Genomic DNA, 21,044 nt, shown 5'->3' with positions numbered 1-21,044 from the left:
CCACAGAAACCAGCTGAAGTCGGTATCGTGGTTAACGGGGCTTCCTGGGAAGAAACAGGACCTGCATTGAGTTGGGAGGAGAGGTGGAGTAGAACAGAAAAAAAAAATTGGCTGTGAGTGAGGCCAGGTCAGAGAGGGGAGGGAAGTCCAGCTCAGTCCAGCCCCCGGCCAGCTTCCTCACCTGCGTCAGAGGGCACCTTGCTGCGGTTCCCCATTCCTGGTTTGCAAGCCAGCCGTGTCTAGTTGCTCACGTCTATTGCCTGCCTCTTCCAGTGAGACCGAGACGGCCCTTCCCTGGCAGCTCTTTCCTCCTAGCTGGTTCTGGCAACCAAACGGAACGCAGCCTGGAGCTGTGACTGGTCACGAGCAATGGTGGCACGGCGCCCTGGCTGGGACACACACAGCCGGGTCCTCGCTATCTTTTGGCTAAATTCCAGCAAGGCTGGAGAATCAGGCTGAAAACATGTAGTCCAGACCAGCCCCATTCCTGATCTAGATCAAGGCTGTCTGCTACCTTTGACTCACCCACATGGGGAACCTACAGGGTGAGATTCTTTTTCGGAGAGAAGCCAGGCAGAGGTCGAGGATCCCAGGAGCGGCTGTCTTGATGCCGGGAATCCGGGTGGGTCCGCACGTCTAGCTGGGCTGGAGCCGAGGCCCCCTGGCTCTGCCCCCAGTGAGGGGAAGGGGGGGCGGGGAGAACTAGCAAGACCAAGGCCTCCATCTGCCCGTTTGTCCTGCATTTACCTCTGAAGCCTCCTAAACTATACCAGGCAGCATTCAGCCACCCAAGGGGCTTCTTTTCCTTGGGGAACCTGGAGGTGATTATTGCTAGTATTTTCTGAGCCCAGGAGCCCAGTCTCACACACACCCATGGCCCTGTCTCTATTCTGCCCTCATCCTTGTTTAAGGCTCTTGTCAGCCTGGCGAAAGGACCAAGACAGTAAAATCTGGTTTCCTCTCTGAATAGCTTTACTTGGCTGATTTCCCTACACACAGGCAAGGGCCGTGCAGAGCGCCAGCCCGCCGCACCCAATGTGCAAGGGCCACCAGCAGAGCAGCTCCAGGAAACGGGGGAAGCAACGGGCTCCCTAGGGAGTAGGGACCCTAACTTAGCAGTTCTCACCCTTCAAGAACAGGTACAGAGGGGTTTCTCCCAGGTTTTATTTCTAGAATAACTAAGGGATAGTCCGAGGGAAAAGCAGAAGCTCTGGATTCTGCCTCCAGTTTGGCAAGGGGTTGGTGGAAGCCAAGGGGGCTGTTCTGCTGTCGGTGACCCACCCCCTCCCCTCTCCTCAAACGCAAAGCCTAGGGATGAGTTCCCCAGAGAAGCGCAGCCACTCAACCCATCCCGTCCTCAGGACTCTCCCCGCTGGGCACGGACCCGCGTGGCTCCCTGAACCCCTGGCTGTGGGGCTGGTTCCCAGACACCTAGGAAGGGGGGCTGTGCTCCTGCCCTCTCTGCGGGTGAACCGTGGGCAGCTCAGCTGTGCTGTGAGGTCACTGGACAGAATACTGATGAAAATGAGGAGACCCACAGAAAGCCATTCTGAGGGTGGAGGCGGCAGGGCAGGGGGGCAGCAGCAGGAAGCTTCGAGTGGGGAGCACGGAGCTCGACCCTCCTCCTGGCAGGCTCGACCCTCCTCCCGGTGCTGCTGAGAAACTCAACTACGCCCCTGGCAAGAGAGGGCTGAGAGAAACGCACGTAGGAGGCTGGGGGGGGGGGGGTCACCCAGCCTCCAGCCTGCCTCCTGGACGGGGGTGGGGGGGTGGGTGGGGTATCCTAAAGTAAAGTACAGCAAAGATGAGAGGACAGGGACAAAGGAGAAGAGAGAGATGAGAGGGGCATTTTCGGAACGGCAGGGAGATGAGAGGGGAGATGAGGGCCCCACACACACAGTCTGGTTTATTGGCACATCTCACACACCCCGAATATGTACACAAACATAAATATTCCAATGTACACATTTACATGGGACTCGCAGGTCACTCCCCCCAGCGTCTGCCCCACCCAGGCTCCGTTTTAGGAGGAGGCTCCCAGGGGGCCGGCACGAGAAGGCAGGAACCTGGAGGAGGGCGAGGTCCTGCCCCCCTCTCCTCACAGCACCGCCAAAGGGTCCCGTCCCTTCTCAGTGGCGCCGGAGGGCAGGGGCCAGACCCCTCCGACCCCTCCGCTGCAGCTCCAAGCCTGGCGTCTCCTCGGACCCTTCTGTGTCTCCCGTTTAGTTCTTCCCTTTGGCTCTTCCCATCTCCTGCTCCTCCTCCTCTCCGCGTGTCCCTGCTTCTCAGTCTCTGTGTCTTTGTTTCTCCCAGCGCCCATAGGGAGGTGGGTCCCCATGCCCTGGAGTCCTTGTGGCCCCTCTGCCCTCTTCCTGGGCCTTACAGGAGACTAGGGCTTCGGTGCAGCTCAGCGGAGGTGCTGCTGCCGTTGGCAGGCTCTCTGCTGGGGGTCGGGGCTAAGCTGCAGCCCTCCCCGGGGCAGCCATGCTGGATCAGGATGTCTGCGCACTCCTGGCTGCCGGCCCGGCGAGCATAGGCCAGCGGGGTCAGGCCCCGGGCGTCCCGGCTCCTCACGTCCACCCCGTACTGCAGAAGAAAGCACGGTTGGCACGGTTGGCGGGACACGGCGGGAAAGGTGTGGGTTCCCGGGGAGAAAAGGGAGAGGCGGCTCTCAGAGGGCTGGGGTGAGGAGGACGTCAGGGAGGTCAGGGGCACCTGCGGGGCGGGAGCCCCGACTCACCCAGATGAGCAGCTGCGTGAAGACGACGTTGGCCATGGCGCTGGAGAGATGCAGGGCCGTCCGCCCGTCCCCGTCCCCGTAGGTCTCGTTCACCTCTTCCTTGGACCCGTGGGCCAGGAGCATCACCAGCAGCCGCAGGTCGTCTTCCACCACCGCTCGGAGCAGCTGCTGCCCCAGCGGCACATCCGAGCTGGGCAGCGGGGCCAGGAAGAGCTTCTGCTCGTACTTGGCCCGGATCCAACGCTCCTTCTCCTCTCTGCGAACACAGGAGGGGCCGGGCCGGGGGTCACGGGGGTGAAGGGGCCGCAGAGGCGAGCCTGAGGGACCCGGGGGCGTCAGGGGGCAGCGGGCGGCACAGAGGGTGTGGAAGAAGTGGAAGAGAGCTCCGGGGGAGGCCCCTGGGGGCCGAGAGGGCAGGAAGATTCCCGGCAGGGCGCGGGTGGCAGCTTATCTGGCCCTGCAGGAACAAAGGAGGCGGGGGCCCACACTGGGGGCCCACGCACGACCCTATCTACCACCCATTCTCCCCATCTCAGAGCTCAGGCCGTGGCCTTCGCGCCACAGAGCGATAGGGCCCTGCGCATGCGCCTCCCGCTGGCCCCCTGACCTGCTGATAACGCTGAGAAAGGGCCCGTTGTTGTGAGGCGCTGAGTGACAGGAGGGGGAGGGGCACCCCCAGGGGCCCACTGCCCAGCAGAGCAACGCCGGGCTTTCATTAACCCTTCCAGCCCTGTCACAGCTGCCCGGCCCCATCCCCAGTTCTCCCCACCTGGCAGGAGCGCCCACGTCCCCGCCCTTGCCGGCCAGCGCCAGGGCCCCCGCCCTCACCTGCAGGCGTCGGGCCCTGGCTTCGCGTAGCCGTCCAGGGCCCCCTCCCAGACACTGTTGGCCAGGGCATTGCCCATCGCAGTCATGACGGCCAGCAGCTCAGGTGGCCAGTCATCGAGGTCGAGGGAGCGGACCCGGGACAGGTGAGCCCCCAGATGCCGGTGGGTCCCCGAGCACTCGATGCACATCAGGGCGCCCAGGTTCAGGCTGGCCCAGTCTGGATCTAGGTGCGGAGAGGAAGCAAGATGAAGCCCATGGGCAACCAGAGCGAGACCACCAGGAAAGCCCTCCGTGCCGCTGTTCTCGGCCTACGAGAGGCCTCCTGCAGCGCTTCCTCCACAAAGCTGGTCGCGCTTTCTCTAAGCCACCCACAAGCCCGGCCCCGCCGGCCCGGCACTCACTGGGGGCGTCGCAGTCAATACAGAAGCTGTTGCCACGGACGGTGCGCACGGCCTGCACAGCCAGAGCTGCGTCCTGGTTCCCCAGTCGAGTCTGCCTCGGGGGGAGACGCAGGGGTGGCTGGTCAGTCGCGAGGCCAACCTGGGACCCCACCCCACCCGGGCCTCCGGGCCAACCTTGTCCTTGGCGCTGCGGCAGCCCTGCAGGCTGGCGAGGATCTGGGCCTGCACGCTCTGCACCCACAGTTCCCGCTCCTCTGCTGTCGAGGCCTCGAAGTGCCACGTCTGCCCGGTGAGGGACACCACCACGAACTCGAACGGCTCCTCGGCCTCTGCGGGCACAAGGGCGCGCGCCGGCGTGAGGGCAGAGGGCCCCTGCCGGCTCGCACGTGCAGGGACACGCCCACCACCACGAACTCCAACGGCTCCTCCCCCTCTGCGGGCACAGGGGCGCGCGCCGGCGTGAGGGCAGAGGGCCCCTGCCGGCTCGCACGTGCAGGGACAAGCCACCCCAGCCTCGGGGACCGCTCTCTCCAGGGCACCTCGCGGGGAGTCGGGGGCAGAGCGCCGTGTGGAGCCCCCAGACCTCCGTCCTAGCCGCCTGCGGAGCCTGGGAGAAAAAGGTGGGCAAGCGAGGCTCTGGCATCCCTGGCACTGCTGGGAATGGGTCTGGAAAGCAGAGGGTGGCTTCCTGGGGAAAGCAGAGCTGAGTATCTGGAGGATGTGATGGGGCGTTAGGAGACGGTGCTGGGGGGGGCGGCGAAGGCGGGGGTGGGCACCATCCGTACACGTCAGCTGCAGCCGCCTCATTTTGCAGCTCATTAAACCCAATATTCCTGACGGCGTCAGCGTGGGGCTCCTGGGAGCCGGGCCCCTCCCCCGCTACCCTGGCACAGGCAGGCAGGGAGGGCAAGGGGATGGGGAGAGGAGGAGAGGTTTCCTCCACAGACTAACTCGGATGTGTGAGCAGATAGGAACCTGAGGACATCTGCAGTGACAGACACTTCCCAAGCAGTGCAGTGAAGCTCTTCCCAGCTCTGCTCCCCCAGGCCCCCCAGGAGACAGTCACGTGGATCTCCCTCCCGCCGGTCACCGCCCCGTGGGTGAACGGTTCCTAACAAGCAGTGCGAGTGTGTCGTGCGGCTGGAGAGACAGGTGCCTGTGAGGAGGCCCAAGTGAGACCACACATCCTGCCAGGGCAGCCTCCCGCCCCAGTGACACTGGCCATGCCCTCCCCGCCCACCCCCACCCCCCGCCAAGGGAAGTCCTCCTGGTGGGCTCCTGCTCTAAGGCGCCCTTAACGGAACTGTCTTCGTAGAGAAACTGGTACCTTTCTTTCCCCAGGCTCCACCATTCCACCTCACCTCACTTCCAACCATCTCTGAACTACGTAACGGTGACAGTCTGTGGGGTTCAGTTCCCTGGTACAGGTGCACCCCGTGCCGTGAGCGCTGAGCACCCCTGTGTCACCGGTTGGCTGGGAAAGGTGGCTCCTTCCCTTAGAGATGATCGCCCCCACCGAGCCACGCCCCTAACCCTGACCATCAGAGTATAAACCAGCAACTGTGCACCCATGTAGGTTAACCTTATTTAGGAGCAAGGACGCTCCAACCACTGAGCAGAGGCACATTCTGAAGATACTCGGGAAGATCAGAGAAGCAGCGCTATGATTAATAAGGGATTACAAGAAAGGACCTGTGGAAAAACAGCTGAGGAGCTGGAATTCCTCAGCCTGAAGACGACTAAGGAGAGGCTCCGCCGAACACGCACGCGTGTGAAGCACCTGTTTCGCGCCCAGCACTGCTTAAACTCAACGGGTGACACGAGAGACACAGAAAACACGGGTCCTGCCCGCACCCCCTGGGAAGAGCTGCGGGGGCGAGTAGCGGCCTGCTGTCTTCTACCTTCTGTGAGAATGAAAGAAGTAAGCTCGCGTTTTCACAGGAAGGCGCTAAGTTAGGCAGAAGAAAGAGCTCTTCTAAGATACCAGGTTGGGGTGACCAGAAGCGGTGGAGCTGATTTTACTGGAAATTACTATTAGAGAGTGCTTTCAACCTAATACAGAAATGGGGACCCTTCAGGTACTATCCCCAAGGCCCGCTGCCCGCCTCCTGTGCCCCGTTTCCCTCGCGGGTCCCCCTAACCTTCAGCAGCACCGCTGGGGCCGTCTGGTCGGGGGGTCCCGGTGCTCTTTTTCCTCCGGTGCTTCTTCCGGTTGGAGTGGGGAGATGGGGGAGGCTCCAGCTTGGGGCTGGAACTGAGCACCTCGGCTGGGCCACTGGCTGGTGAGGGAGAGGTGGAGAAGTGTGGGGGAGGGGAGGGGCCAGCACAGGCCCTGCCCGGGGTGCTGGGGGCTCCACCCTGAACTGCAGCCGGGGCAGGGGGAAGGGGGGCACTCCCGCCCTGTCCGCACCCCGGGAGGGCTCTGCCCACAGGCCCCAAGGCGCCCCCGGCCTTGGAGGAAGGGAGGGTGGAGAGGAGCGTGTGGGAACCGCAGGCAGGGCAGAGTGAAGGCGCGGAGGGAACCGGCTTCTGCAGCCTGGAGGGCGGAAGGCGGCCGGGGGCTGGAGAGCCAGCAGCTCCGCACCAAATTTATCCTCAATCACACTCCCCGCTCCTCACAATTAATAGCAGAATTAGAAACAATCAGGGAGCTGCCTAATTACTGTCAATTAGAGCGCGCTAATCAAGCTCCGTCCCCCACACCCCGCCCGACGCGCACCACTAAATGTCAAACTTCATCAGAGCAGACACGCGCCCGCCCTCCCTGCCTTCCGCCTGCCAGACTCAACAGAGGGGCCCCACCAAGGCCAGCACAGGCCGCAGGACGGTGACCCGGGAAGGGCCCCTGGCTGCCCTCTGGGGCCTCTACATCCCCCGGCCGGAGGCCTGGGCCTGGCCGGGCAGGTGACGCAGGCCCGGGGCCGTGGGCGCCCAGCCGCTTCCTGCTGTCAGAGCTCAGGCCGGGCCGGCGCTTCTGCTGGGATGCGGGCCTGGGCAGGGTCTCTGGGAGGCAAGTCGGGGAGGAGAGCTAACGTGCTGCTGCCCAGCAGGAGGGACGCGGGAGCAGCAGTGTGCCCGGTGCCCAGGGAGTCTCCTCCCTCTCACACCCTCACTTAGGAGAGGAGGGCCGGGCTGCGCCCATTTCCCTCTAGCCTTCAGGACTGCTGAGGGATGTGGGGCTATGGGTGAGTGAGGAGAGCGCGCGGAGGTGCTCGCTGCAGAGGCGGGGGAAGAAGTAAGGGGAAGACGAGGCACAGACGCTGATGAAGGGAAGAAGACCACGAAGCCAGGGAGAGCAGGCGGAGGTGGGAAGGGAGAGTTCTCGACCACCCAGACTGGGTGGGGCCTCAGCCAATGGGGGCAGCGCGGGGAAGAAAGCACCTCTCCGGACAGCTCCCTGATCCTGTCTGCGGGGACCCCTCTCCACGCGGGCTAGCTGCCGCCTTCGGAACGTGTTTCAAGCCCCCAGCCTCCGACCTCCCCCCCCCCCCCCCCGCGGAGAGGCTGATGAGCTGGCGGCGCAGGGGGCTGATGGGGATGCGACACCGCCGCCAGCGCCGCCTGGGGACAGCGGTGGGCGGGCAGGGAGCTGCAGAGGGAGGGTCTCTAGCACCAACCGCTGGCGCGGGCCTGGGGACACCACAGGGGCAGCCACCCCAACTCCATGCCCCAGGTGTGGCACTGGCTCTGCCACAAGCCCTGGAGGGCTCCGCCGCGCCCCCTTGCCCATCTCAGCCTCCCCGGCTGCCCTCCGCTGCGGCTTCACCGGGTCCTGCATACCTGGGGGCAGGGCAGCGGCCTCACTCCACTGGTCGGCGCTGGAAACAGAGCAGGAGCGCTGATGCAGCCCCTCTGGGCGCGGGCCGGCCCAGGCTGGGCTGCTGGCCGAGTGGGGGGCACCTGGGGGGGGGGCGGAAGGGTCAGACTGGGAGGGGAGGCCGGGGGAAGGGCACCCATAGACTTGCCTGAAAGTACAGCTACGGGCAGAGCTTGAGAAATCCCAGCAGGATACTGACCCAGGATGAGGGGCTCCTGGATTCACCAGGCACCGGGCCAGGATCACTGGAGAACTGGAGGCCTCCCATGGGCCCAGACTTCACACCCCCCCCCTTGTCTCCATGAACACCAGGGTCCACACCTCTGTCCCCTCCCTGTGATCAGGAGCTAGAAGCTGGGTGAGTGGGACAGTCCCCCCATCACTGCCGAGCTGCTCCCCTGCTATCCCAGCCCCTGCCCCTCCTGGCCAGGCCCCGAACCCCGTTCCAGGCCACGTATGCCATTTGCCGTGCCTCAGCTTTGCTGCCGTTCTGACGAGGAATAAGTGTATCAAATTCAAGTAATTATGTCTAATTAGTATTAGTAATTATCCTCTGGGGCTGGAGAAAATTAATCTTTCGTTTCCCATCGGGGAAGAACAGCAGAGCCAGGGGAACCGAAGGCTCCGGGGCGGCGGGGGCAGCAGTGCGCGCCCTCCCCGGGCCCAAGTCACCCATGGGGAGATGGTGGCAGCGGCCCCCGGGCCAGCTGTGGACAGCGACGCTGCCCTCTCACCTCAGCCGACCTGAGACAGGGTGGGGCCTGAGGCCAGAAGGCCACGGCCGAGGGAGGTCTGCACTGAGAGCCGGGCAGCTGGCCAGGTGCCCGGCGTTAGTGACAGGCAGAGACGCGCCCTGAAGCTGAACAAGCCGGAGGGAGGGAGGGGCGAGCAGCCGACACCAGGCCCCGACCAGCTCCGCAAGCACAGGGGTCAAGTTTCTGGAATCCAAGGGACAGGAAGATGCGCGCGGAAGCCACTAGCAGGTAAAGGAGCAGGCTCGCTCCGGGGACAGCATGAGACTGAACGGTGGGGGCAGGTTTTGCGTTTCTCTTGTATCTGTCATAACACCCCAGGCAGGACCAGACACACAGTTAAGTGCTTGTTAACATACGTGTGGCACCCGTGCCAGGTCCTCCCACCCTGCCTAACAGGTCCCTGCAAACTCAGCCTTTCTTGGGGTCCCCCCGCACCGACCCCCATCAGGAAACCTTCCAGGGGAGCAGCCTAGGGTCTTAACTTCTCAGATGCTGTGCTTCTCGCCACCCCTCGCCTGCTTCCATCTCCCCCGGCGCCCCGGGTTCCAGATCTTATGCCCCCCTCCCCCCAGCCCCACCCAAAGACAGCACAGGCCCAAGGTCCTCCTCAAGCCCCCCAACCCAAAACCCCGAGAGAGGGAAAGGGCTTTCCCTTTTCTTTGTTAATTCTCCCCTCATTGCGCCTGCAATCCCACAATCAGTGTGCACTGTAATTGTCGAATTTGATGCTAATGATTAATGAATTAAACATGGAGCCATCAATTAGTCCTCGGAGAATAATTCTGCATAAAGCAGCGGATAATGTAATTACAGTAACAAAGATAATGAGATGTTAACATCGCCCGGTGAGCGGAGACATGTGTGAGCGTGTGCGAGGTCGGTGCGCGGCGGAGGGGACGCGGCTCCGGTGGCGCCTGGCCACGTGTTCCAGGGACGTCGGCGAGCGTTTGCGGGTACTGGCAGTTACGTGGGTGAGTGTGCCGCGCACCCCCTTCTCCACGCACCACTAACGCTCCCCAGGTGAAGGTCTTCAGGGACCGGGAATGTGACAGGACAGAGTGTCTTAGGGCTTCCCTTCCTCTGAGGGAACAGCTAGCTTTCCCCTTGCTGCCTGCCTGCAAGGAAAGGCTCCCCTTCCATGCTCCCTCTGGTGTCATCTGAGAAACCCCAAGCCAGTCCACAGGCAGCTCCGCGAGGTCCCCAGCCCCGCCCCGGCCCTTCCCTTCCCCAGCGGCCCCCCCTGCCCACCCCCCACGCAGAACACCCAGGACCCGCCTCCCCACCCCCAAGTGCAGCCCCACAGGCCGCTCCTGGCACCCTACCCATCTTTCTTGTCTTTCTGTCCTTAGCTTCCTTCCTTCCTTCCCTCCGTCCACTAGCTCCCTCTCTATTTCAAGGGCTTAGAGGACAGAACATAGCTTCCCAAGTCAGGCACGCGCAGGTTCAAACCCAGCTCCACCACTTCCTGTGGGATTTTACAGACAAGTTATTTAACCTCTCTGAACCTTTGTTTCCTCATCCACACAACATGGGGAGGATAGTCTCGACTTCAGATCCACTGCAGCCAGCACCCCTCCGCCAGCGGGGTCAGTGCCCGCCACCCGCCCCTCGCAGCGCCTCCAGACTGGGAGGCAGTGGTGGCGCACGCAGCAGGGCGGGGTGCCGGCGTCTCAGGGCCCTCACCTCCAACAAGGCGCACACTCAGGAGGCTCCACCTCTCTGGACACGGCACAGAGTCCGCTCGGCCTCCAGCTTCTCTCTAAACTCAGTCTTCTCTGAGCAAAGACCCCCCCCTACTCCCGCCTCTCACTGCAGACCTAAGGACGGTTACCAGGTTCGCCCCAGGCAGCTCTGTCCCCTCCCGCCTCCCTCCCTGCCCGTCCGGCAAACTCGACTGAGATGTGGCCCTGGTGCCAGAGGGCCCCGGTGTCCCCACCATCACCTGCCTCGGCTCGACGCTGATGCCACCTGTCAGCACGAGGCTATCTGTCCCCATTCTGACCTGCCAGGCGGTCCACCGGCCGCCACCTCTACTAACCGCACGAGGGCAGCGTTGTGGCAACTGCGCTGGCTGAGCGGACCCCGAAGCAAGACACTGGGTGGCCGGCGTGTGTGGAGCCCTGAGGACCTGGCTGGGGAGGGGTGCAGCCCCACACGCCTCCCTTCCGGGCCCCGTCGCGGCGCGCCCCACCCGCCCAGACAGACGGGGCCACGGCAGCCACACGCCCCCTCCCACCTCAGCAGCCCCCTCACCTGTTCCGCCACCCAGCTGCGCGCTACTCCGCTCCAGGGCCAGCCCGTTGGCCCGGGGGCTGGCGCCGGGGGCTGTGGCCGGCGTGGCTCGGGGCAGACGCTTCCCTGGCACCTTGACCGTGGTCCGCAGCAGGTCAATCTCCTTGCCGTGGATGTTCTGCATGTAGTCCTAGGGCCACGTGGACGAGACAGAGGAAGACTCGTTAGGACGGGTCACTCTTAGGCAGCACCTCATCTCTGACCCTCCCGACTCCGGGGTCTCTCCCCCGCGCTGCTGGGGGGGGAGGGGGACAGCCCGAGTTCTGTGGTGCACACAGCACACCTCCAAGGCTGCCCACGTGCGGCTCGGTGCGGGGCGCAGCCGGGAGCGGCGCGGGGGCGACAGAGGGTGGAGAGCCGAGATCTGAGGCTCGGGGCTCCTTTAGGGAAGACGGCTCAGGAGGCAACGAAAAGGAGGCCACGTACTGAATGAACCAAGATGGGATTTAGGGAGAGACGGCACGTGGCCGAGGAGAGGAACCGACAGGCTCCGTGGGATGTGGACGACTGGGTTGCCCCGGGCCCCGGGTGGCTGGTCACCAAGGACTTCAGCCCTACTTTCAGAAGCTCCCACCACCACTTGGGACTTTGAGAACTTATAAAGCCTAGAGCAGCCCCCAGTCCTTAGAACGGCACCTGACGATAAATATCTGTTGAACAGTCAAAGGGAAGCCTTTGATTCTTTCCGCTGTTCTTAGGGATACTGAGACAAGTCCGCGGTTCCACAGATACCAGTGAGTATCCCAACGGCAGGAACAGTAACAACCACTGACAGCATCACATCGCCCACCCAGCCACGTGCCAGGCGTCCACTGAGCCACAGCTGTATATCGCGTCTACATTTCTTACACCGCCTCACGGGATCGTCACGACAGCTAGGAGGACGGTGTTACGATGCCCACTTTGCGGGTGGAGAAACTGAGACTTACAAAGGTTAACCTGCCCCAGGTCACACAATCAGCGGGTGACAGCCAGATTCAAGCCCAGGCTTTCTGGGCTCCCAAGGCTCTGCACGGAAGGCAAACTTCCTCCTCGGCCCAGGAGCAAACCCTGCCTTCAAGTCAGTACTGATAGGGCCCTGGAAGTGGATGAGTGGGGAGGGACCCTGAGGGTGGGAGCCACTGGGTGCCGAGCCCCACCATCTGCTGTCTCGACCTCGGCCTGGGACCGCCCCACCCCACCCCAGGGAGTGGCACCTGGAGGGGCCGGGGGGCGCGGGAGGTGGGTGACGCAGAGCACAGCCCTGCCTGCCCTCTGGCTGGCTGCCTGCCATAAGGCCCGCCTGGCCTGGGCCTCGCTCTCCCTGCTGCTCTGATCTGTCCTTCCAGGCTGCCGACTCCTGCCTCCCTGCCCCTGGCACCAGCGAGTTCCGGGGCAGTTCCCAGCAAACGTCCTCTGTAAAATGTGGCAAAAGCTCCTTCCAGGGGCAGAAGCTGGGCCAGTGGTACCAATTTAACTTCGGACGGAATTCCACCAATCAGACTCGGGATGGGCGCCTCTGGGATGTTCTGCACCCAGGGCGCTTCCCTGAGCGTCTAGGCTCGATGGAGTCTTCGTGTCCTTCCAGGCCCCACCCCTCTCACCCTACCCACTTGCAGCATCACTCCTGGTCACCCAGGTGTTCTCCTACCTTCTCAACGTTTAGCTTCAGGGAAGAGGGACAATGTCCTCTGCTCAAAAGAGCCGATGGGGAGTGCTGCCTGTTGGGAAGCAGGGCCCGGGCGGGCTGGCAAGGGGCTCAGGGGCTGCCCTCACCCTGTGAATGAGCAAGAGGACATCAAGGAGAAAGGGTCGCCTGGTCCTGAGGAGCCAAGAGAACGTGGGAGCTTCCCGTTAGGAAGAGAAGTGAGAACAAGGAAACAGAGCACCCAGCGCCAGCCCTGCTCCTGCACTTCTGCGTCGGGCTGGACTTCACCACAGGGCGGCCATCGGGACCAGCGCGAGGGCCTGTGGCACGACTATAGCAGGAGGGCCGTGGGGAGGCCGGGGCGCCGCCGATACTAGCATGCTGGCCTCACCAGTCAAGCCCGGCTCCTGGAGGCCTGGCCAGGCCTGTACTCACTCTTTACTCTCCAAGCAGCTCTGACACCTTCACAGGCAGATGGCCCTCCAGAAAGACAACAAGGGCACAGCTAGCCGGAGGGGAGGAGCTCCTTTCCCTGCAGCTTTGCACTGCGTCCGTGCCCTCCAGCCACCACCTAGTCCTGCGTGAGGGACAGTGCCGGGTGCCTGGCCTCAGGCACCCTCCGCTCCGAGGGGGTCTGCTTCATGTCTCAGAAGCACAGAACAACATCACTGAGAAGTTGGTGAGGGTGGGCTCCACCCACAGGAGGACCCCCTCTCCTCCAACGACCTCTCACCCCCGCTCTGCCGAGCGCCGCCAGAGCTCCGTCCCCCTGGTCCCTTCTCCAGCAAACTTGGCCCACCCCCCCCGGTGGCCGCTGGCCCTTTGGTCCTGCTCTCGGCCCAGCATCCACCGTGTGACGCCACCCTCCTGGCCCTCCTCACTCCAGGCCCGACGGCCCACCGACTCGGCTTCCGCACGCACCCAGGACCCTGCACACGGTCACATCTTAGCTCAGCGGCTCCAGACGACTGTCAACAGCTGGCTGGGCCGAAGGCACAGCTGCAGTTCCTTTCCTGGGGGAGGGGCTTGGGCTGCTCTAGTTCACAAGGAGGTCACAGCAGCTGCAGCAGTTTTCAGGCCCCACGACGGCCCTGGGATAACCAGGCTGGGACACGGCGGGAAAAGCTGACCCCAGGCCAAGAAAAAGAGCCACACGGAGGGGCTCTGTTCAGGGCCAAGGAGCCAGCAACCAACGTAAGGGGAAAGCACCGGCCTCTGCATCTCCGACCACCTCGGACGGGCACTGGTTGCTCGGGGGGTGTGGGGAGCAGGCCAGCACCCGGCCAGCTGCAGGCCCGGGCCCACAGGCGGAGCCCGGCCCCAAGGAGAGTGCGGCAGGAGCTCAAAAGGCAGCAGCAGGGACGGGGCGTCCGGGGCAGAGCAACGGCGTTTCCCTCCGTCAGCAGAACGGGGGCTCGGCAGTGGCGGTGGGAGAGCGGTCACCACGGCTGCCTTTATTACCCACCATCAAACAGCAATTTCTTCCCCAGCCTCCTCGCTAATTACCCAGCCAGCGTTCTCATCTCGTTTTATTACTGGAATTAACAACGAGTTCAGAGTGTGGAAAGCTATTAAGATGTGTGATTAAGCCACATTCAATTAGTTTCTACAAACAATTTAATTGATGTTGCAGATAGAATTAACAGAAGGTGATTGTGTGAATGGCTTCGCTGGCTGCAAAACGGGAGAGGCTGTGGCGGGCTCTCTGGGGCTAGGCAGGGGCTGGGTGTGAGGCTCGAGGCCTGCCCACCAGCCCTTCCTCTGCAGCCCGGCCTGTCCCGCCAGCCCCCGTCGGGAGGCGGGTCCCCAGCACCACTGCCCTCGGGTCTCCTGGGCAAGGCCGGGCTAGGCCAGGAGTTCCCGGCCAAGCCTTCCTCTCTGGCTCCCTTGGCGCCTCCAAGGGAAGCGGGCAGCTCCGGGGACGGAGGGTCCCTGCTCACTGCTGGCAGCTGGGAAGCTTGCTCAGGTTGGAAAACACGGCAAAGGGGGGACGGAGGTGGGAGAGCTATAGCAACAGGAGGGCGGCGGCCACCAAGGACGGAAACCGAGAGGCCAGCGGCCTCTGTTGGGAGGGAACTCAGGCCCCCGGGGCCGCGCACGTGCTTTCACTGTCACCACGGTTTCGGTTTCGAATCTGATTCGTGTCTCCTGAATGAGAAGCGTCTACAGGGCAGGGAGGCCGCCATCTGCGCGTGCTGGTTGCTCGGGGCATCCAGCAGGTGGTGAGTTGGGAAAGGACGTGCACTTTGACCCCGGAGCCAGAGGGCAGCCAGTGAGGGGCTGACGGATGGGGAGGCCATGCTCTCAACCTCCTCACCGTGTCCTGCGGCCCCGGGGGTGGGGTGGGGGTGGGGGTGGGGGTGGGGGGGCAGCAGAGGCGGCAGCCTCTTCGATTCACCTCGCAAGACAGCAGCAGCAGCCTGGAAGTGCCTGCCGCCAGACCCTGTCCCGGGCCCGACACACTGAGCCACACTCAGCTCACGGGCAGCACAGCGCTGGACAGGACTCCGAGAGCGTCTGCCGCCCAGCCGTGCCGGGCGCGCGGGCTGCCGGCTGCCCCAGCCACCCTACTTGCCCCAGTGGTAACTCTCCAGTGACTCGCAGGCAGCCCCGAAGGCAGGCGCTCCTGGCACTACAGAAAACTCTGGGCAACGCTCAAAGTCATGGGCCAAGTCATAGCCCAGCCACTGGCTGGGTGACTGATGATCCGGCAAACCCCACCGAGCCTCTACTCTCCAGTTTGTTAAGTTGTTGTAAAAACAGCAATCCCTCAGGCCTTCACCTTCCCTTCTGAAACCACAACCGAACACAACACCGGGCACTCTCCTCCCTGTGCCGAGACCCCGCTCCCATCCCTCTCCTTCCTCTGGGGGGGCATGGGACCAGCAGGGGGCACAGTGCGCCCAGCCGGGGGCAGCGTGAAGCAGGAGAAACGGGTAAGGATGCAGCAGAGAGGAGGGTGAAGGCCACTGCCACACAGGTGGGGAAACGGAGGCCTCAGACAGGCCAGCTCCCAGCCCAGCAGCCAGGAGGTGCCTGGTCAGGGCCACATGTGTCCCGCCAGGGCTGTGGACGCTGGAAGCCAGGAGGGCCCAGACCCTCTCTGCTGGGAAACACTGTGGTCCTGCTCCTTCTGGCCGGGGGCGCTGCACCCGCAGATGCTCCCCGCTCCCTAAGACACGGACGGCGCCTCTCGTCAGGGCTCTGCCAGTAGCCTTGCTGCCTCTTGTCCTGCGTGGACTCAGCAGCGGGACCAGGTCCTGGGCGAGGAAGAGGCCAGAACCGGGGAGAGGACGGCACCCAGGAGCCTTTGTGCTGAGTCCCCAAGGGCCCCCAGCCGTGGCCCCTCGTCTGTAACCCCCTCAGCCCCAGCATCATGGTACCAGCTCCCGCCCTGTGGAGTAAGAGGCCCTGAGCTGAGGGGAAGGGCCAGGTCCAGAGACACCCCGAGGGCCAGGCTGGGCTCTGGCCTCACTGGAAGGCCCAAACCAGGCCTGGGAGCTTTCTCAGCCGTCCTGGGCGGTGCTCTCAGGAGGGAGCTATGGCCGAACCGTGGACCCCAGCACGTCTCAGGTCGGGGACCCCTGACACCTTGTGCAGATTCAAAGGCCGGCGAGGGACCCTCGGAGGCAGGCCTGGGGCCTCCGGGCCGGGGGTGGAGCCAGCCCACGTGCTGCGCTTCAGGGGCTTCACGGGAGAACTCATCAGCCCCACAGCAGGGTGGTGACAGAGATGGATGCTGGGGACAGCTGTGCGCTGGAGCCACGCAGCGAGGGGAGGGGAGGGAGGAAGGGTGGGGGAGCGGCCACGGGGGCCACGCTACCGTCACCGTGCCCCAGCCCCTCCCCGGGCATCGGCCACACCCTTCCAGACCCCTCTGCCCTACCAACAGTACCCCCGACACTCCTCTTCCCAAGGGGGCCTGTGCAGGCCCGCCACCCCAGCAGCCCTGGCCTAACTGCCCTTTCGCTCCGCATCATCCCAGGAGCCCAGGCGTAACCCCAACGGTGCAGCTCCCAGAGACACAACTGTTGGCAACACCGACCCCCCCAGCTTGAGCAATTCCATGTGAACGGGCCCAATCCAGCTCTTAAAACAACTAGAGTATAGGATGTAGCACCTGACTCGCACACTAGCCTAGCCCAGAGGTGACCGTCCCCAGGGGTGAGTTTACTCCAAAGAGCTCGGCCGGGACTTCCCTGGTGGCACAGTGGTTGAGAGTCCGCCTGCCAATGCAGGGGACACGGGTTCGTGTCCCGGTCCAGGAGGATCCCACAAGCTGCGGGGCGGCTGCGCCCGGAGGCCATGGCCGCTGGGCCTGCACGTCCGGAGCCTGTGCTCCTCGGTGGGAGAGGCCACAGCAGTGAGAGGCCCGCATACCGCCAAAAAAAAAAAAAAAAAAAAAAAAAAGAATCCACCTGCCAATGCAGGGGACACGGGTTCGAGCCCCGGTCTGGGAAGATCCCACATGACGCGGAGCAACTAAGCCCGTGCGCCACAACTACTGAGCCTGCGCTCTACAGCCCGCAAGCCACAACTACTGAGGCTGCGTGCCACAACTATGGAAGCCCGTGCACCTAGAGCCCGTGCTCTGCAACCAGAGAAGCCACTGCAGTGAGAAGCCCGCGCAATGCAACCAAGAGTAGCCCCCGCTCGCCGCAACTAGAGAAAGCCCGCGCGCAGCAACGAAGACCCAACGCAGCCAAAAATAAATAAATATTAAAAAAAAAAAAATGAAAGGGAGTGAGCTTTCATGCAGTGTTCAGCCTGGGCCTGGGTCTCAGGGTCTGTGCAACTCCCAAGCCACCAAAGCGAGGCCCTTTCTCGAGGAAAGGTCTTTCCGAGCTAAGGTCGCTTCCCTCTGGACCTGGAGTCAGCCCTTCCACGTCCGCTTCTCATCCTCCGCGCCCAGCCTTCCCCAGGCACGGCCCCCCGGACTCACGTGCAGGCTGGGATGGTAGGTAAGCAGCCCATTGTCACACAGGGTCACGTACTTCTTCTTCCATTCCTTGTTCAGGGACTTGCCACTGCGCTTGAGCAGGATACCCTGAAGACAGAGGCCGGATCAGAGACAGAAGCCAGGCCCACACGTCACAGCTATGAAGAAGGTCTCAGTGTCCACAGGTCACAGCATCCTCCGCCCCCCGTCCTCCCGGGTCACTGTGCTTATCTGCATGGAGAGGCCACACGGGACTAAAACTGAACCAGGGAGAGCCAGGCGGATGAACCCATCTATGGAACTCGGCTGCCCCTGACCGTCCTCAGGAAGCAGCCTGGAGCCCACCTCTCTAGTTACCATGGACACCGTCCCATGGCAGGGGGGTGTCCTCTCCCCCAGGTTGGGGAACTACGTCAGCAACGGGAGGCAGGGGTTTAGATGGCCTCCCAGCAGTGCTGCGCCCACCCACCGTCTCCAGGGATGGGGTGGAACACAGCACAGAGACCTCAGGAGGGCCCGGGCCTCCTACCCTCTGTGGCAGCCCCAAATAGAGCAGAAAAGCCCCTAACTGTCCCCAGAATGGCCCAGTCTCCCCCAAGGCAGGCAGTGGGAAGACCCAGCCATACAGCCCAGCACCCAAATCTCCCGTGTGAGCTGATAAGACACTGGGCGTGGAGGTTAGATGGGCACCAGGATGAACAAGGGCTCCCCAGGGGCAGGGATTTGGGCGTGTTGTTCCTCGAACCCTCAGCACTGCGACACTCCTGGGATGCAGCAGACACTTGGGGAACAGCTGGTGGACAGGGCGGGGGAAGAGCCAGCCGAGACCGTGTGGTGTCGGAGGTGCTGCGAGTGGGGGGTGGACCTCACCGAGGCAGACGAGGCGTCCACCCACACCCCAGACGGCCTCTGCTGCCCTCCCCTGATGACAACCCCCGACGGTCCCTCACCCACTGGCTTTCGCCTGGAAACAGCAGACAGCACGGGAGAACGGCCAAAGATGGAGCTCAGGTCGGGACGGGACACGGACATGCACAGGCGGCAGGTGCCCCAGGACCGGCATCACCCCTGTGGGGCCCCCTCCCCAAACTCGGGAGGGCTGAGAAGAGGCAGTGCTCCCTGGACATTCCTAGACAGAACTCCTGGGGGGCAGCCCCCCCTCACAGCGGGACTGCCCCGGCTGGGCGAGAGCGGGCAGCATGCCAAGTCCCAGCAGGTCGCAGAGGAGCTGCCAGAGCCCCTGTGCCAACCTCTCCTACAGGAGGGGAGGGCCGGGCCCTCAGACAAGCCGGAAATGGGGGTCAAGAGATTCACTGTGAGAGAGGGCGGGGGGTGAACCCCGGATCCATGGCCCCCTACCCCGCTAAGGCTTCCTACTGGAAGGCTCGGCCCTTAGGGGGATGAGGTTAACAAACAGGTGGGCTGGGATGCCCGCCCCCTCTCTCCCCACAACAGGGACTGCGGTGGCGATAACATCACAGGTGTTTCACATCCTTGCTCCCCCACTCCCTTCCCCTATCCTCATCCTCCTGCCCTCAAAGACAGGTGCAGTTGCGGGAAGTCAGGCCACTGAGTCGTAGGCCACCTAAGGACACTGCTGCTACTATCTGGCCCCCTTTTCCTCACAAAGAGCTTCTGAAGACCAAGGGTGTGAACCGGACCTTCAGCAGACGACAGGTCGGCTGGAACGGCCCAGGCCACCGCGGCCCCTGCTTCGTGGTCCGCGAAGGAGCCTTGGCGACCAGCCTCTGGGCGTGGCAGCCATCCCCTCACAGGCCAGGAACGTGGAAACAGTTCAGCCGCCGCCTCTCCCCTGACTGTGGACCACGGCCCTGAGGACTGCCGGCCAGACTCTGGAGAAGGCGGCCCAGGCCCACCCCGCTCCCCTGGGAGTGGCCGCCACAGCTGGCTCGCCTGCGCCCCATCTCACTCCCTCCTTTCCCACCTGCTCCCCAAGGGCCTCTGTTCTCAAACCTTTCACACCTGAGCCCGCCCTCCCTTCTCTGTCCCTTCATCTTCACCAGGTTCCCTCCTGGTCAAGGGAAAGGAAAACCTGACTCCGTGCCCCGTTCTGCCACCAACTAGCTCTTAACATCAAGCAAGTCGTGTCACTGTCTGGGCCTCAGTCTCCTCGGAAGCGCGGACCCACCTACAGGGCCCGCTCCCCGCCCCCCCGCCCCCAGCAGGAAATCAGGAGCCAGGATGCAGAAGAGGCCGGCGTAAGCGGGAAGCCCTTTTCTACCCAGAACTCTTCCTCCTCCGTCACCTGGGCCCCTCTCGGGAGGAGACCCCGGCGCCGCGGACGACGGTAATGACGCTCCGACGCTGCTCTGACGCTCGTTAGCAGGGGGCGTGGGAGGAGCGCCGGGAGGGGGCGTGGGAAGAGCGCCGGGAGGGGGGCGGGGGAGGAGGGATCTCGGTCGCTGGGGTTTGACCCGCGCCCACAGGCTCAGCCCGCCTCTCACCGGCCCGGCCCGCTCCGCCCTGCCCTACCGGCGCCCCCGTCCGGGTCACAGCCCGTTCCGAGGGAGGAGAGCGAGCTCCAGGGGTTCCTGCTCCCCTCCCTGGCCGGCCGGCTGCGCACGGCGGAGCAGGAAGCAATCTGGGGCGGAATGGGAGCGGTGCGGAGGCGACAGCCCCCAGAGGACCCGTTCCCGCCGCCGCCTCCCTCCCAGCTCCGCCAGCCGGCTTAATTGCGGAGTCCGGATTGATTGGGAATGCAAATGGCAACTGAAATGCAATCTCCACTCCCAGCAGGAGCAGAGGGGGGGAGAGGAGAGGAACGGAATGGGGAGAAGAACGGGACAGGAGAGCGGGAAAGGGGTTAGCCCGGCCCTGGGGGCGGGGGGGGGGGGGGAGGGGAGCGCGCAAGGAATGGCCACTGGCCCGGAGAGGGGAGAGTGGTGGAAGGACGCGCGGTCCCAACGGCAGGCACGCCCCCAGCCCCCGTGAGGTCGGCGCGGCTAGGCACCTGCCTCCAGCGGGCAGCTTCCTGGCTGTGTGCCGCCTCCTCCGGAGTGTCCCTGAGGTTCGGGGCCTGTGACACTCCAGTACCCTAGCTGACCCCTTTGACCGGGTTTCACCCCCCACCTCACAGCCCCGCCTTCCCGTCCACGTGGGGGACTCAGGGAGCAGATAAATCAGACCGACCCCAGACAGGAAAGGGGGCGTCTGGGGCTAACTTATTTCAGAGCACGGGCGGGGGGGTGGGGATAAGCGTTGTCTGTTAAATGTTTACATGCGCATGTGTGTGTACTCAGAGCACACGCCCCAAAGCGGGGAGTGACAGTCCCCTGCCTGGCCTGGCGAGGGCCCCGTGGGAGGCCTCGGTCAGCACGGCCCCAGAGACACTCAATCACACCATCAACAGGTTTATGGACCAGTTCTGTGCCCAAACACACACAGGGACGGGGAGGAGAGTGCCCACTGCCATTCTCCCAGGCCCTCCACGCGCCCCCGGGCAGGCTGACCCACCTAGAGCAGTGCCTGCTGGGCGTCACTGTGGTGACACTTCAGGGGAGGGCTGAAGCACAGAGGGCGCGGGGCGACACAGTGCTCCTCACTGTGTCCTCTGGGCCCCGAAACCCTTCCTGAAACCCAGTGGAAACCCCCATCCCTAACACCAGGATTCTGGTCACACTACCT

The 21,044-nt window shown here is 63.8% G+C and overlaps 1 protein-coding gene across 6 annotated transcripts in view; it reads right to left on the bottom strand.

Moving 5' to 3' along the window:
- Positions 1-1,886: 1,886 nt before the first annotated feature.
- AGAP3 (ArfGAP with GTPase domain, ankyrin repeat and PH domain 3) overlaps positions 1,887-21,044 on the bottom strand; it is a 56,621-nt gene continuing 37,463 nt past the window's right edge. For 4 of the 6 annotated variants that reach the window (XM_060021121.1, XM_060021122.2, XM_060021119.1 and 1 more), the window contains 9 exons: positions 17,403-17,507; positions 10,795-10,963; positions 7,750-7,869; positions 6,111-6,248; positions 4,144-4,298; positions 3,970-4,060; positions 3,569-3,791; positions 2,741-2,996; positions 1,887-2,586 (listed from right to left, as the gene is read on the bottom strand). In XM_060021121.1, the coding sequence (XP_059877104.1) occupies positions 2,380-2,586; positions 2,741-2,996; positions 3,569-3,791; positions 3,970-4,060; positions 4,144-4,298; positions 6,111-6,248; positions 7,750-7,869; positions 10,795-10,963; positions 17,403-17,507 (1,464 nt within the window). In that variant the 3' untranslated portion in view covers positions 1,887-2,379. The remainder of the gene's footprint in view (positions 2,587-2,740; positions 2,997-3,568; positions 3,792-3,969; positions 4,061-4,143; positions 4,299-6,110; positions 6,249-7,749; positions 7,870-10,794; positions 10,964-17,402; positions 17,508-21,044) is intronic. The other 2 variants (XM_060021123.1, XM_060021120.1) reach the window with 1 other exon arrangement.

The sequence above is a fragment of the Delphinus delphis genome, chromosome 9 (genome assembly GCF_949987515.2).
Source record: "Delphinus delphis chromosome 9, mDelDel1.2, whole genome shotgun sequence".
NCBI lineage: Eukaryota > Metazoa > Chordata > Mammalia > Artiodactyla > Delphinidae > Delphinus > Delphinus delphis.
This window is presented reverse-complemented; position numbering and strand designations above follow the sequence as displayed.